The sequence below is a fragment of the Sciurus carolinensis genome, chromosome X, assembly GCF_902686445.1.
Source record: "Sciurus carolinensis chromosome X, mSciCar1.2, whole genome shotgun sequence".
NCBI lineage: Eukaryota > Metazoa > Chordata > Mammalia > Rodentia > Sciuridae > Sciurus > Sciurus carolinensis.
Window position 1 is genome coordinate 93,715,820 of NC_062232.1, and position 15,823 is coordinate 93,731,642.

Sequence of the window (15,823 nt, forward strand, 5' to 3'; positions counted from 1 at the left end):
TCCTGTCACTCAAAAGCTCAAAAGCAGCATTGGGATTAAATCCTTCATTAAGACAATAATCAAGATATATGAATGTAAAAGAAAGTTCAAGCTACTTTTAATTCCAGAATATTGTTAATAGGAGTTTTATATCAAGTAAAGTTTGTTCTAATAAAGTTTTCCTGGACATGGGACATTGGCATACAACTGAAATCAAAGGTCCCCACAGACCACCAGGCAGTACAAGTTAAGACAAGGTCACCCTCTTGTCCTGTGAGGTGCCAGTAAAATGTATGGATAGGTGGAATCCAGAAAGAGCCTCCAAATGTTACATCCACACAACCGTGAAAAGGTGGCTAACTTGAAATTTCTCCTATAAAACTGAACTTTTGAAGTGACACTTTAAAGATATTCTGAAAAGGTAGAATCTATCTTCTGCATAAATAGAACACAACAATGTGGTCATATTCCATCTCTTAAATTTAAAATATTATTTTAGCAAATTACCTAGAACTGAAAACTGAGCAGAGAGGGACTGCCTCTGTTGTGAAAGGGGAGAGAAATTGTAGAAAGTTCAAAACAGTACTTAGGCAAGAACTTCCTCCTTTCCCCCAAACACATGTGTCTAAAGAGATGGCTGTCACCCAGTGTGGAATATATGACATTTGTCACCTTACAGAATGTGATTACAATCATGGCTCCCAGAGTCAGTAAAAATTCTGGCAATGTGTTATCACCATGAAAGGTTTATTATTATTTTTATTTATTTGTGTGGACAGAAAGTAGCTTTTCTGAAGTTTGCTACTTGCTGCTTCTACTATTTGAGGTTTGCTATCCTCATAAATGGGTAGTATGAATGAGAACAGGCACAACTGCTCTTGTCATTCACTTTGTAACTGAGAATGAATGTGTGGGATGATCACTTTATTACTGAAAATGTGAAAAGATTGACTGAAAATCAAAACACCTTCCCTCTTGCCCATCCCTATCGTGCACACACACACACATATACACACACACAGTAATTCCTTTGGAAGATAATTATGAACTACAAAAGAATACTGGTCACACCATTCCTATTCTCACAGAGGAACCCTGTAAGATCACCCGAGGTACCCAATCTCAGAGAGAGAAAAGAAGTGGAGTTGATTTCTTAGGGGGACATTTCATACGAGTCAATATTGAAATGAGGATCAGGAAAGGGAAAACCTTGTACAAGGCACTGCAGGAGAGGCAAAAGAGAAATTCAGAATCCTGGACAAACTACTCAAACCAGGGATGCTTTATAGACTACATATACCCTGGACCATGAAGATGCTTTTTTCTTAAAACAGGCTTTCCTTTTTTGTATAGGAGTTTCCCAAAATAAGCATGGTAATTGGGAGAATGGACAATGGACAAATGTGTTGTGTGATCTTGAAAGAGTCACTGAACCTCTCCAAGTCTCATATTCCTCACCACTAAAATCAGGGAATAGGGCTACAATGCTAAAGTTCCTTCCCACACTATGGCTCATGACGTAATATATCAGGCTACTCTTCTATTAGTCTGGATTTTAACTAATACATCCCCAAACATCTACACACCCCCACCCTTACCTAGCACCCCCCCCGCCCCTCACCCTCCCCATACCCTTGCAAACTGATCTTAATGACACTATCTGCATATCTGTCACCTTAATGAAGGGCAGAGAAGTGACACGGGGCAGGGACCTGCAGCAACTGACATCCCTTGGTGTCCCTCGAGGCAGCCCTATGGCAAGGCCTCCATTGGTCCCTGCCCACATGCACATTTCCTGCTGCTTCCCAAAGGGATTCCAAGATGGAGTCACTGGCACTGAGAAGAGGTAGATGAAGAGACTGCTGCAATCAACCTCTCCCCTGACTGCAGCATGGTACTTTGGACTTCTGATGCTATTCCCTTGGAGGTGACAGTCACATATGCCTATTCAGACATATGTTAAAAATGTAGGAAAACAAAATGAACTATTCTAAAGTAGTCACCAGAAATTCAAAGCATTCAACCTGTCAACAAAAATGTTCCTCACTTGCCCACAATTGGCAATTGGAGACTGGTGACCCAACCAGTGAATCTATGCTGTAGAAGAAATAAACACTAAGCTGACTGATCCTAAGAAAGGCAAGTAAGCACTGTTCATGGTTACACCCAAACCACAGAAAACTGCGTGCAAAATCTCACGCAACTGTCCGTCAAGGCACCTGATGTTTAACTCCCTACAAGACAGGAAGTTGTGCATCACTTAGTTAATTTACTCTCCTAGCATCTGAAAGCAATATATTAATTATCCAAATGCATAAATTACTCCAGAGTACATATATGAATGCATGAACCTCCAAAAGGGTACCAAAAAAATCCACTTCCAAAGCACCACTGAAATGAAGATCAATAACAATCTGCTGGGGCAGGGTAGCTGGGCAACTCGGAGAGAGAATTAGCTCTAGCACCCTTTCATACCCCAATATTCCCTACCTTTAGTCCAACTTACATAGCTACAAAAATTATTCCATTTCATGAGCCTGAAGCGAGAGTTTTCTGTGGCTGCCGACTAGACAAAACAGCACACACTCAAGTTCTCTCTGGCTTCCCACTTTCTAACTACATGTTCCAAACTGTCTTCTACACATACTGTGCTCTTCGAATGAAAATGACCTCAAATAGGGACATTTTAAAGCAACTTTAAGCACATTGAAAACATCGATGTATATCTACTTGTTAACAGTCCCAGTATTTGTATAACTCCAAACGATAAACTTTAGAGCACATTCTCATCAATTTATCTTTTAGAAGTACTTCCTAAAGAGTCAAGAACAGACTGGAGTTCATATGGTATCACTAAAGTACTACATTGTTCCAATAAAAAGTCCCTTTAAAAAACATTCCCTCCCCCCAACCCTTATCTTCACCCTCAAAATAAGAACAAACAAAAGGGGAAAATTATTAAAAGCATCTTTGCTGAGAAACTGCAGCTCTTGATTGGGCCACTCAGATGAGATATTCCACCATCTCTGTATCAGGCTCTTGTGTCAGGATCTGAATAGGAGCTTTTCTTTCCAGAGTATTGGAGTGGAAAGCAGGACCATCTATGTGGAAACAAGGGATTAGAGAACATTTAGGGACAAGGTAAAAACCCAAATTTCTACAAAGAGATGGCATTAGAACCTTCATGAAGCCCATGGCAAGGTGACTTGTCTGGGAACTTCATTTACTGGAACACTAGCACCTACTCATGCCTGTTCCCATCTCAGACCTTCTTCTTTTCCCTCTTCTGAGGAATCCCCTTTGGAACATGAAAAGCTCAGTCCAAATGGTCAACTCTATCTATACGCAGGCATCAGCAAATAAATCTGTATTTGCGGGTGGAACCCGAACTACTTGTCGTGGAGAATGATTATTACCTGTCTTGTCTAGATTGCAGGTCAAACTTGTTATAGACAAACGGCGTGGTCCAGAACTGGTAGCTGGACTTGCAGGAGCCTCAGCCTGAGCCAAAGCTGGAGTTGGAGCTGGAGCTGGAGTAGGAGCCGGAGTCGGAGCTGGAGTTGGTGCCTGAGTCTGAGCCGGAGCAGAAGCCTGAGCCGCTGCTGGAGCTGGAACCGGAGCTGGAGCTGGAACCGGAGCCGGAGCAGCTGGAGCAACCTGAGCAGCAGCAGCAGCAGCAGCAGCAGGAGCAACAGCAGCAGCAGCAGCAGATACAGCAGCTGGAAACTGAGCAGCAGCAGCTGGAGAAACAGCAGCAGAAATAGCAGCAGCAGTTGCTGGAGACTGGGCAGCAGCAACAGCAGCAGCAGCAGCTGGAGCAGCAGCAACAGCAACTGGAGCAGCAGCTACCATGGTAGTGGTGTTGGTGGCAGCAGTGGCGGTGTTGGTGGCAGCGGTGGCAGTGATGGCAGCAGCAGTGGCGGCAGCAGCAACTGGAGCAGGAACAGAGATGGGAGCAACAGCTGCAGTTTTGTTCGGTTCGGTTCCACGTTCGGTTTGGGTGCTGCAGTCTCGGCTGCCTGTCTTGGAGTGAGCCGAGAGCAGAGGAGTGGAGGGAGGCACAGGCGAAGGTGTGGATGGGATAGACTCAGCACGGTAGTCTCCACCCAGGAGAATACCTACAGATGAAAAACAATACAAAAATATAAACAACCAATAAAAATAACGGGTGATTCCAACCCAGGTATTTGATTAGCTATTCTCCCTTGCATGAGTTCAGGAGAAAAGGAATGGGTCTAAATCCTTTATTTTTTGCCTCCAGTGAAGTTCCAGAATGAGGCACCTCCCACCTTGGTGAAAAGTTGCCTTCCAGCTTAGAAGATCCCTTCTGGTCCTCATTACTCAACTCTCAGCATACTGTATTAAGCCTTTAAGTGTCTGGGTATCTGTTTTGGTTTATTTTTCAATGGTGATTAAGTTCTACCAATTTGTCAGAATTTTATTTGGTTCCAGTTATAATCAACACCACACATTACCAGAGAGCTGAAAAGGATGAGGGAGGGGAGAAACCTATAGATACACATGACAGTGTTAATAATTGTGTGATCTATGGTTCAGACCATGACTATGGTTCCCCAAATGTTTACTCTAGCCAAAGGACACTTCAAGGGTCAGAGGACCACAGGAGACATTTAAAACAACAAGGAGAGCCAAAACAAAAATATATAATATAACATATATATTATATATACATACTAAGTATATATTATATATACATACTAAGTATATATTATATATACTATATTTATATATTATATAATATATAAAATATATATTATTTATAATGTGTTGCTATATATTGCATATATAGTGCATATGTATGTATGTACACACACACACACACACACACACACACACACACACACACAGAGACATCAGTAATTGCTGCTGCTCCAGCTGCTGACGCTGTTGCCCAGGAATGGAATGAAAAAGTACATTCTGTTTTCATATCAGAACATTCTGGTAACAAAAAAACCTGTCACCCAGCTCGATGCAGCTTAATGAGGACTCTGGGTCCTCCTATTATAGGGAAAAAGGAACAGAGAAATGCAAAAATTTTGAAATTTTGAATAACACAAAGGCCACATGGGCTTTGGACAAAGACAAAGGTCCTATGTGGCAAAGGCCAAATCTGAAACTTTAAGGTGAAATTGAAATTATCTTCCTTCCTATCCAAATAGAACTCAGAATTCATGTTTACTAGACTTTGGTCTTAATGTTTTCACTGTGAGAATTCACAGTGTGGAGGAGCCCCTGATATAGCTAACCCCTCTGGAAGAAAAAAATCCCACCTACATCATCTTCCCCTCTACAATGTGTCACTATGATTTTTATTTGCTGTCATTACCTAGGCTCCCCTTCCAGCTCTTATCATCTCGCTTTTCTTCCATGATGGGTGTACCAGTCAGGGTGGATGAGTGGGAGAGCAAGCCTGACCCGGCATTGGAAATGGACATCAGAGACTTTGCTGGCCGCATGGACGACAACTGCTCTGTCTTACTGGGCTCCTTCCTGGAGCGCTGCTGGAGTACTTTGATCATGGCATCTTTCTCAATAATCTGGGCATGGAGGGTCTTGATCCTAGAAGTCAAAGACAAAGAATACATAAAATCCAGTGAAATAAATCTGACATAGTTTTTCCATGTACATATATGAAAACAACATAGTAAATCCCACCACCATGTGCATCCATAAAAATAGTACTCTAACTAGATAAGATATATTCCATACTTGTATGTTATATCAAAATGGATTCTACTGTCATATATAACTAAAAAGAACCAATTAAAAAAACCTTATTGCTACCTCTTGTGCTCTGATCTTGCTGCCTTCGTGGATTTGAGCGCCCATTATCTTTCTCACTAAGGGGTAGTCTAGTCTGAGTTTTGAGTTAGAAAACAAGGAATGGTGTGCCATGGGGTTTTCTAAAAATGTCCTTCTGCACATCTAAATGGATACAACAGAGAATCCAGGAACTGTCTCTTACACCTTAGAATGTCAAAGCAGAGTCTTGGTAAAAAGAAAGGTAGGATATGAGAAAAGCTATGTATTAGGTGCTGTAGTTAAGAAATTGAGTCAATGGAAACGATGTGTTCATTGAGAAGTTGAGGCCTTCTGTCAATGAGCCACGACCTTCAGGTAGTAAATAAATGACCCTGAAACCAGGTGCGGTGGTGCACACCTGTAATTCCAGTGACTTGGGAGGCTGGGGCAGGAGGTCAAGGTCAGCCTCTGCAACTTAGCGAGGCTCTAAGCAACTTAGGAAGATCCTGTCTCAAAATAAAATATAAAAAAAGGTTGGGAATGTGGCTCAGTAGTTAAGCACCCCTGGGTTCAATCCCTGGTACCAAACAAACAAACAAAAAAAAGCAAATGATCCTGGGTTTAAGAGGCATCAGGTGCCCTACATGCCAGTTTGAATGGATGTTTTTTTCCTGAGTAGTCTGCTGTGTAACAGGGTTGGGTTGCAGGGTTAGAAGAATACCCCAGCGTAAAAATGTCAACAATTCATCTCTGGCAGAAGGCAGATGGCAAGCAATTAGGAAAGCCAGGGGACAGTAACCCTTCTTGGAGTTCCACAGTTAGTGGGAATGGTCAAGGTCATCATATCTCAAACTCTAAGTAATGGGCTGTCAGGGAAGACGGCAGTGTAGGGGGAGGGTAGGTATGGCTGCATAATCAGGTTCTCCAGCCATGAATAAAGATGCTTGTCCTTCCCTAATGACCTATCTGGTCTCTACACCAACTTCTCAGATCCATCAGAGTCCAGATCAATATTTTACCTTCCCTCCATGTCCAGGCAACGCTTGTTAGCCATCAAGATTTCTTCCTCCTCCTTCTGGATGCGAGCTTCTAGAGCTGTGTCATAGCTAGTGTTAGGAGAGTGGTTGATGGCTGTTGTGTCCCTGGGGAGGAAAACAGCAGTGATGATGATGGGCAGGCAGCAAAATCAACAAATGTTATCTCCCTCCTAAGTCAAAGGAAGCTTTCCTGGAAAGCCTGAAGTTGGAATCAATCACATTAGGAACATTTGGGTTCTGGGTGAGTTGTTGGGTTCAGGGTCTCCAAAATAAGAAGTTTAAGCTTTCAGGGTAGAAAAGGTTGTTGTCATGGCATGGCTGCAAAAGTTAGTGAGGTATTCTATGAAATGTGCACATGCTTGCTTCCAGAAGTGGAAAAGACATCCTCCTGATACCTAGAAGGTAGCCCATTCAAGTTTTTACATCATGACCAAGTAACAGGAATATGTACATATTCGACTTTATTCTCATGACAGTCAGAAAGGGAAAAGTTAGACTCTAAAGGAAATCAGAGGGTTACTAAGTAGCTTATTGTTGCAGATAAATATCAGTAACTACACCTGAGTGAGTGCTACAAACAAGTAATAGGCACGTCAACAGCAAAGATCAGGTAGGACGTGTGAGTGGACAAAGAGGGCCTTTGACTCAGTGCCACTCGGTTCCTTATCTAATCTACATCTGGAACATGCTAGCACCAAATCAATGACTCTACCCCATCAAAGTGACTGTTGTCTTGCCAGAGTCCCAGCTGCATAAGGGACCATCATGTTCCATCTGAAAATGTCTCAGGTCATTTACTCAAAGACCAATGAATGATGAAAATTGCACGTATGTGAGAGGGAGAGAGACAGAGAACCAGAGATAGGGAAAAAGGGAGGGAGTGGGAGAGAGAGATTAGGATTAAGGAGAACACAGATGGAATTAGATTGGTCATACAGGAAATCAGACACTAGGCTGAGGAACAGTGAACTGGGGTCCTACTTGATTACACTTCCTAGGAGAATGAAGAGAGGTTGGGAGAACTCTGGGCACATTCTCTGCAGGCAGTAACTATGTTCTCTTAGCTTTGAGATTGTGACCAGTACAGATAGGGGCAATGGGGCAAAGTGGCAAGGGAATGAACAAGCAGAAAGTTGACACAAAGGTTGGGGAATTTGGGCAAGCCTCTACAAAACAACTGCTCCCATAAGAGCTTGCACCTTATATGTGAGGTTGGAATGGTGAAATAACTGGAGAGCAAGAAGTGGAAGGAATACAATGGCTCTCATCATTTGCTAAGCTCAAAATATTTTAGCATCTCAGAATTCTAGGCTTCCTTCAGTGCAATTCAACTGCTTGTAGCCCTACTGGACACTCTGAGAGGAAAGAGCATTGGGTAGTGTTTGAGAGCAGGGCTCTGATTACAGATGACACCGGGGTTAAGTCCCAGATTCCCCAAGTACCCTACCACTGAAAAGCTTAATGAACTCAGAAAGTCAGTTACCAGCTCTAAGCCCCAGTCTCCTAATAGGCATAATTATATCTTCATGTTGTAGGGGATAAAATAAAATTATGCATGTAAAACACAGAGCATCATACAAAGTGAAAGCACTCAACAAAGCTGTTTATTATTAAGCTAGAAGTGCAAAGGTAGAAAAATAACATAGCGGACAGTATGGTTTGAAAAAATTGCAGCCCTTGTATAATCCTGGAGGCTATTCCTGCACTGCAGAGTGCCAATGTGAACTGATGGCTGAGGCTTTAGAGCCAGGCCTCTCGAAAAGAGCATGGGGTCTGTGCACACTGGGGACTTGAACGTACGGTTTGTCACTACGGGAACTAATGCTGGCCTACTGCCACTTTCATTGCATAAAAGACCATTTCGGGTACACAGAGCCCTGCCAGCTAATTGACATGGACACTGTGAACTCCTCAGGAATGGAGACTGAAAATGTGGGGCACTTAAGTGAATTCCTACAAGGCTGCCAGGACAGCCCTCAGCATCAATCTTCCTTCTAGAAGACTAGGGCTAGTAAGCCAAAGGCTCAGGAAAAAGCAGGCAAGCACATTGTTTGAAGGTGCTATTTCCAATACTCTGAGACCATCCTTAAAAACATCAGGACAAAGATGCTGGCTACATTCTCAAAACACAACCTGCAAACACTGAACCACATATCCTTGAACTTCACATGCCCCATCTCAAATTCTTAAGTAAACGGTTTTTGTGAATACCCCATCCTAGTCATCTTCTCTATCCTTCCTTTCTCCAATGAAGTAATTCCAATCACATTACTCAAATTCCTCTCCAGAATGACACCCATGACCTCCTAATTAAAACACCTAATGACTGTTTAAACTTCGAGTTCATCTCGTCCTGTGGGCAGGATCCTTTTATTTACTTAATACATGGACCCTACCATAAGTGGATCAGTGTCTGAAGTTGCTGGGAGGCTGCTGAGGGAAGACATGTGGAAAAGACTAGGATCTGACTTCAAGAAACTTGCAAGGCAAGACAAAGGAATGAGCTTGGACTTTATTTCAAGAGGCAGTGAAAATTATTACAGCTTTTCAAGAGGAATGAACTGATATGTGCCAGGCTTTAGGACAACAGCATTATCTCTTGCTAAAATGTGATGGAAGGATTAGAGGAGAGAGACACTGGAATCAGGCAGACAAGTTGGGGAGGTGATTGCAATAATCCCAGTGAGATAAGGAAAACATGAACTGGTGAAGTGGCAAGGGAAATGGAAACAGGTTGTAGGAGGTAGAATTGATAGAACTGGGAAACTAATTGAATGGGGGTGTTAGGAAGAGGGAAAGATGAATGAAAACTTTGTTATTTCTAATTAGACTATCTAGGAAAAAGGGCATACCATTGGCTGTCATAGGAAACTGAGATGATGATGTTGAAAGTGCTGTGATGGCTTGTGATTTTAGGGACATTGGAATGCAAGTGTCTTGAGACTCTAACTTGAATCTTGGTGCTGTCAGGGTTACCCTTACAAAGTTATTACCACTGTTATTATTATAGAAAAGTCACAATAAAGAACAGGGCTGACTAAGACAGAAGGCAGAATGAAAGGAAAGCAGAGGATACAAACTGAGAGATGCCAACAAGAAGGAACAGGTAGCCATGCGTGATGTGTCTGAGGAACTTCTACTTCTGCTCTCCCTGTCCTTATTTCCTCCTTTCCTGAATTTACTTTGCCCAAAATACAAATCAACTATTGCCAAGTTTAGACAAAGATAATGACCTGATTCAGGAAATGCAAATAAAAATATTACATGGTCAGCCAGTATGTTACCTTGTTATCATTTTGCTGCTCTTTAAAAATAAATTCACCATTTTTGAACTGAAACTCAAAATCTGCATTGTCAAATGGGTCTTCTTGGAATGAAGAGAGAATTTTATCAATCATAATTTCCCTTATCTATGTTAAGCATCTAGAGAGATTATTTTGATCATTTATAATAATTCCAAGTGAGAAAATAATAAACCTGGAGCCAGGCATGAGAGTGTACACCTGTAATCCCAGTGACTCAGGAGGCTAAGGAAGGAGGATTCCAAGTTCAAGACAAGCCTCAGCAACTTAGTGACACACTGCCTCAAAAAAATAAAAGGACTTAGAATTTACCTCAGTGATAATGCATCCTGGGGTTCAATCCCTAGGACCAAATAATAATAATAACAATGATGTCTCAAATAGTATCTTATTGAAGAATTAATGATCCCAATTTCACCGTCTTTGAGCTACACCATATCTAGGAGGCAGCAAAGTACAGCAGCTAAGGTTACAAAAATGTAGATTTAAATCCTTTAGTAGTTGTGTGTGATCTTGGGTAAATTATTTAACCCCTTCCTCTGTGCCTTGGTTTCCAACATTTGTCAAGTGGACAATAGTACTTTCCTCAAAGTATTGTAAGGATAATAAATAAGAGTAAAATTCAGGTGTGGTAGTGCATGCCTGTAATCTCAGTGGTTCAGGAGGCTGACACAGGAAGATCAAGAGTTCAAAGCCAGCCACAGCAATGGTGAGGCACTAAGCAACTCAGGGAGACCCTGTGTTTAAATAAAATACAAAATAGGGCTGGGGATGTGGCTCAGTGGTCGAGTGCCCCTGAGTTTAATCCCTAGTACCCCCCAAAAAAGAAAAGTAAAATGCTCAGAAGAGCACCTTGTATAGCAAGCATTATACATTTTAATAAATAATATAAATCCCCATTAATCCTCTAAGTATCAAATACTAATTTTAAATGAGCCAAAAATCATCAATGAACTCTTTTCTCTCTCTCCCCCAGCCCTCTTAACTTTTCATAAAGTGTAAAATTCACCTACTTATACAACTGTCCAATACCACAGAGTTGGTAAATCTGGGATCTAGGTGCATCTCAGGATGAAGGGCAATGTCAACACTTTCCGTATGGATTAAATGCCTTCTCCTGGACCCTTTAAGGCTAAACTTAGCTTTTCATACTATGGTCCTGTCTGAAATCATTGCATCGGCAGCTTTCCCTTTGACAAAAGGTGTTTTACAGAATCAAAGTGCTGGAGGGGTATAAAAAGACCACCTGATACATGTCTTCTCACTTGAGAAAAGAAACTTGTCTTATGTTACAATGTCTTTTTATTATTCACAATGTCCCCAAACTGGAAACAATCCAAATATCCATCATCAAGTGAATAAATAAATAAGCTGTGGTACCATGGCACACTATTCAGCAATAAAAAGAGAAAGAAGTATTAATACATGCATCGACCTGGATAGTTCTCAAAATAATTATGCTGATCACAAAAAGTCAAAAAGAACGGGTAAACACAATGCAACTCCTTTCATATGACACTGTAGGAAAGACAATTACAATTTTATGATAAAAAGCAGATCAATCATTGGAGAAAATGGAATCAAGCTCAAGGGGCACAAGGTCATTTCAGAATGTGTCCTGTATCTTGACCATGGTGGCAGCTACAATGTTATATTCAATTACCAACATGAATCAAATTGTATAACTAAATGAGATTTGTTTCATGTGCAACTAATAATCTACTGAAAAAATATTCTGTCTTCTACCACTACCACTGATACCATCTAAGTAAGATATCCTAATTGAGAAACTCTTCATTTACCTGTGAGTTATTAGGTTTGGAATATATTAAGTTTGAGATATTAGTAGAATACACAGAAACTAAGCAGTGCATTAAAATAAGGCACTTAAATTTAGGGATATAAATTATACATTTAGAAATCATTTCTTTCACTTCTTCCTTTCTCCTCTTTTCTATCTTTCTTTCCCTCCTTAAATAAATTTTGAGCACTTTCCATCAGCTACCAATAACATAGGCACTTAAAAGTATTTTGAAAGAAAGCAAATATAAGCATTTACCACAGAAAGAAGCAAAAGACAGAACCTTGCCGAGTACCTACATTTAGGTTGTGGGGAGGAAGAGGGTAACAAATGGAAAAGGAATGGGAAGAAATGTTGGCAGGACAGGCAGAAGAGCCCACAGGTTCTGAAATAAAGTTTTTGAATGTTCCTCCCAAATTTGTAACCTCATGAAAAGCAAAAGAGGAAAAGGAGACCAATCTCCACAGCAAAGCAGAATAGGTACTATCTTAGAAATATAGTTTAGTCCTAGAAATAGAAGGGTCTGGAGGAATGACCTGGCTCAATTCTCTCATTTTATAGGAATCTGAATACAATCTCAAACTCTCTGTCTCTCCCGTGGGCTGGATTGGTAGCACGCGAAAAAGGCATGCAGGCCTGATGTGGTGGTGCATGCCTGTAACACCAGAGACTCGGAAAGCTGAGGCAGGAGGATCTGAAGTTCGAGGCCAGCCTCAGAAACTTAGTAAGACTGTCACAAAAGTCTTTTAAAAAGGGTTGGGGGTATATAGCTCAGTGGTAGGGCACTTGCTTTCACAAAGCCCTGTGTTCATGGGTTCAATCTTCAACACCACAGAGAAAAAAAAAGAAGAAAGGAAAAGAAAGCACACAGTTCAAATCTGGAATGTTTGCTTATGGCACTATTAGAAAATGTTCCTATTAAATGGGAACTGGCTGTGTTTTCTCATGCTAAATGATAAGCATGTATTTTGCCAAAAAACATTGATTACATGAAAACTTTCTACCTGGTAATTTGAAGGAATTCAATTTTAATTAATTCTACCTTCTATGGGAGCCACAAAATCCATCTGAAAGGTGGTTCCCCTAATACTCAATGCTTTCAAGAGAGAAAGGAGGGTAGTTTTTTTATAAGCCCCAGCCCATGATAAGCCCCACCCAGCTTTCCTGCTTTTTGACCTGGAGTAAGAACCCTGCTTTCTAGCATTTTCTCACACTGCACACACTTAGGAGTTGTATCTTTCTAAGCTTCTGTCCAAACATGACAAAATTACCCTGTATTTCCCTACTTCCCAATAATAACTGTTTTCAGCATCAGGGTTTTATGAATAACCTCTGAACAAGTGCTGGGCATGGGTGTTTCCCTGGAAGCTAAAGGTAAAATAATACTTATTTGCGTTTTGAATCTGCCTACAAACCCTGTGACCATCTTCTGGCACAGTTGGGGTACCTGGAATGTACTGAGCATGTCTTTCTCAAGAAGCAAAGCCAGGGAAGCTTTAGACCCTGAAGACCTCAAAATCAAACCATAGGCAGCTTCTATCCATTAAAGGTCTATATAAGGAGTATCTGAAAGCAGGCTGATGACAGAGAGACATAAGGTATCTTCCTAGAGAACAAGGAATGAGTTTGACAAAGCACGGGTCCAACTCTTTAAGCCCTGATGCACCACCCCATCTGACTGAGCACGAGAAGTACTCAAACATGAATGTATCCCTTTGCCCCTTCCACACATATATCGCAGTCCAAAGTCTGGTGGGCATTTCTAGGCTCTACTGGCTTACCACATACAGAAGTGATAAAAGTACTGTGGTTTTTAATAACTTTCTGGATAGAAATCTGTCTGGAAGCAATATGCCATAGCACACCTTCGACACCCAACTCCAGACCAGGTGCTATTATTAACACAACCAAAATCATCACCTGAACTGAATTGAGTTTTCATTGTTGTTTCTTTCTTTTTCAGCTGATGATTATGAAGAGCAGCAAGACGAACTAGATAAGAGCAACTGTTTCCTCCAAAAGCCAATAATTTGTTTTTATAATATGTAAAGGAGGAAAAATAAAAAATCAAAACCAAAATCCTCCCGCCACTTTCTCCCTGGTACCAGATGGAATGGGACTGCTCACAAGTGATGATCTCAAGCACACAGAGAATGTGGCCTTCAAATATAGACCTTCTCAAAGGGCAGGGATGGATTCATGTTCAGCACAGCCCTTAACATACCCAGGATGAACCAGAGCTATCAAATGGCAACAGCCACTCCTGAGTGACATTTAGCTTCTGAGTGACATTTCTCTGGAGGGGGTTTCATTCCAGTCCTAGGGCTAAACAGTGTGCACATGTGGCCGAGAGAAAGTGACTCTGGGGAAGGAGGTGTGCAAATATTCAGCCGATCCCATCTGCAATTATTCTGGCTTCTGAGGCAAGCTCAACTATTATTCCACTAAGTCCATAAAACAACTTTGATTTTCAAATCCATGACCTTCTGTCCCCAGAGCCATTCAGTCCCTGAATAACCTCAGATGAAAGAAAACATACTCCAGAAGGAAACTGGAGGAAAGACAAGAGTATCAGAGAAAATCATATACTGGAAAATGTATGAATCAGTTATCTGTCAGTTCTTACCAATGACCCACTTCAATCAGTGGCCTTCCCAGCCAACTCCTCACCTCTGAGCAGCAACGGTTGCTGCTGCATCCAGAGCAAAATGTCTCATCACATTCTCCTCCAAATACTTCTGTTCCCACTTTGTCATATCAGCTTCCAGGGCCAGAATTCTCTCCTCCTTTTCCCGAAGGAGCTCCATCAGTGCAGCGGCATTGTATTCTGAAATGTTGGTGGGCTGAGAGTTGCCCTGGCGCTGTTGGGGAGATACCAAGACCCCTCAGATTAATGAGAGAATAAACATGGTGTCCAAGTCCTTCTTGACGAAAGGCTACTTCAAGGAACTTCAGCTTGGATTTTTTTTTCCTTTGGTGGTACAGGGGATTGAACCCAGGGCCTCCTGCATGCCAGGCAAGTGTTCTGCCCCTGAGCTACATTCCCAGTCTCTAGTTTGGATTCTTTTTTATTTTATTTTATTTTATTTTATTCATTGTACATAAATGGTGTATAACCTTTCATTTCTCTGGTTGTACATGATGTAGAGACACACTGTTTATGTAATCATACATGTACATAGGGTAATGATGTTTGTCTCATTCCACCATCTTTCCTTCCCCTACCCCTACCACCCCTCATTTCCCTCTACACAATTCAGTGTTCCTCCATTCTTCCCTTAACCCCCACCCCTGTTATGTATCAGCATCCACTTATCAGAGAAAACATTTGGCCTTTGTTTTCTAGCTTGGACTCTGATTCAGAAAGAAGAAAGGGGAATTCAGATCTTCTATGAAGGCCATGGGACTTGGACTTGAATATGAGACTCCCTTGGTCAGAAAAAGAGCCTGCCATGTGTAATTATCATGATACACAACAAGTGCATCAATAGAGTGAAACCTGCTATCCCAGCCAGTCAGTTGGCAGGAATGGGGAGTTCAAAAATCTAGGATTTAGTTGCTAACTTGTCCCTCACTTGTGTGATCTTTTGTAAGTCATGCAATCTTTTCTGGGTCTTGATTTTCTCTCCTCTAAACTTGAGGCCAGATGATTTCTGAAGACCATTTCTAATTCTAAAATGTCTAGGAGTCTATTTGTATAGTAGCTTCACTTCTTATAGGGTCTATTGTTTTGGTTCCTGTGAAAATAAAAGGTGCAAGATCATAATAAACATTAAGAAGTTTGCTGGAGCCAGGCACAGTGGCACACCCATGTAATCCTAGTGACTAGGGAGGCTGAGGCAGGAGGAACACAAGCCCGAAACCAACCTCGGTGACTTATTGAGGCCCTAAGCAATGTAGTGAGACCCTGCCCCAAAATAAAAAATAAAAAGGGCTGATGG

At 41.5% G+C, this 15,823-nt stretch overlaps 1 protein-coding gene across 5 annotated transcripts in view; it reads right to left on the reverse strand.

Annotated features, from left to right (window-relative positions):
- Window positions 1-1,584: 1,584 nt before the first annotated feature.
- Amot (angiomotin) overlaps window positions 1,585-15,823 on the reverse strand; it is a 64,797-nt gene continuing 50,558 nt past the window's right edge. For 4 of the 5 annotated variants that reach the window (XM_047536032.1, XM_047536033.1, XM_047536031.1 and 1 more), the window contains 5 exons: window positions 14,553-14,743; window positions 6,762-6,884; window positions 5,327-5,559; window positions 3,396-4,097; window positions 1,585-3,080 (listed from right to left, as the gene is read on the reverse strand). In XM_047536032.1, the coding sequence (XP_047391988.1) occupies window positions 2,983-3,080; window positions 3,396-4,097; window positions 5,327-5,559; window positions 6,762-6,884; window positions 14,553-14,743 (1,347 nt within the window). In that variant the 3' untranslated portion in view covers window positions 1,585-2,982. The remainder of the gene's footprint in view (window positions 3,081-3,395; window positions 4,098-5,326; window positions 5,560-6,761; window positions 6,885-14,552; window positions 14,744-15,823) is intronic. The other variant, XM_047536034.1, reaches the window with a different exon arrangement.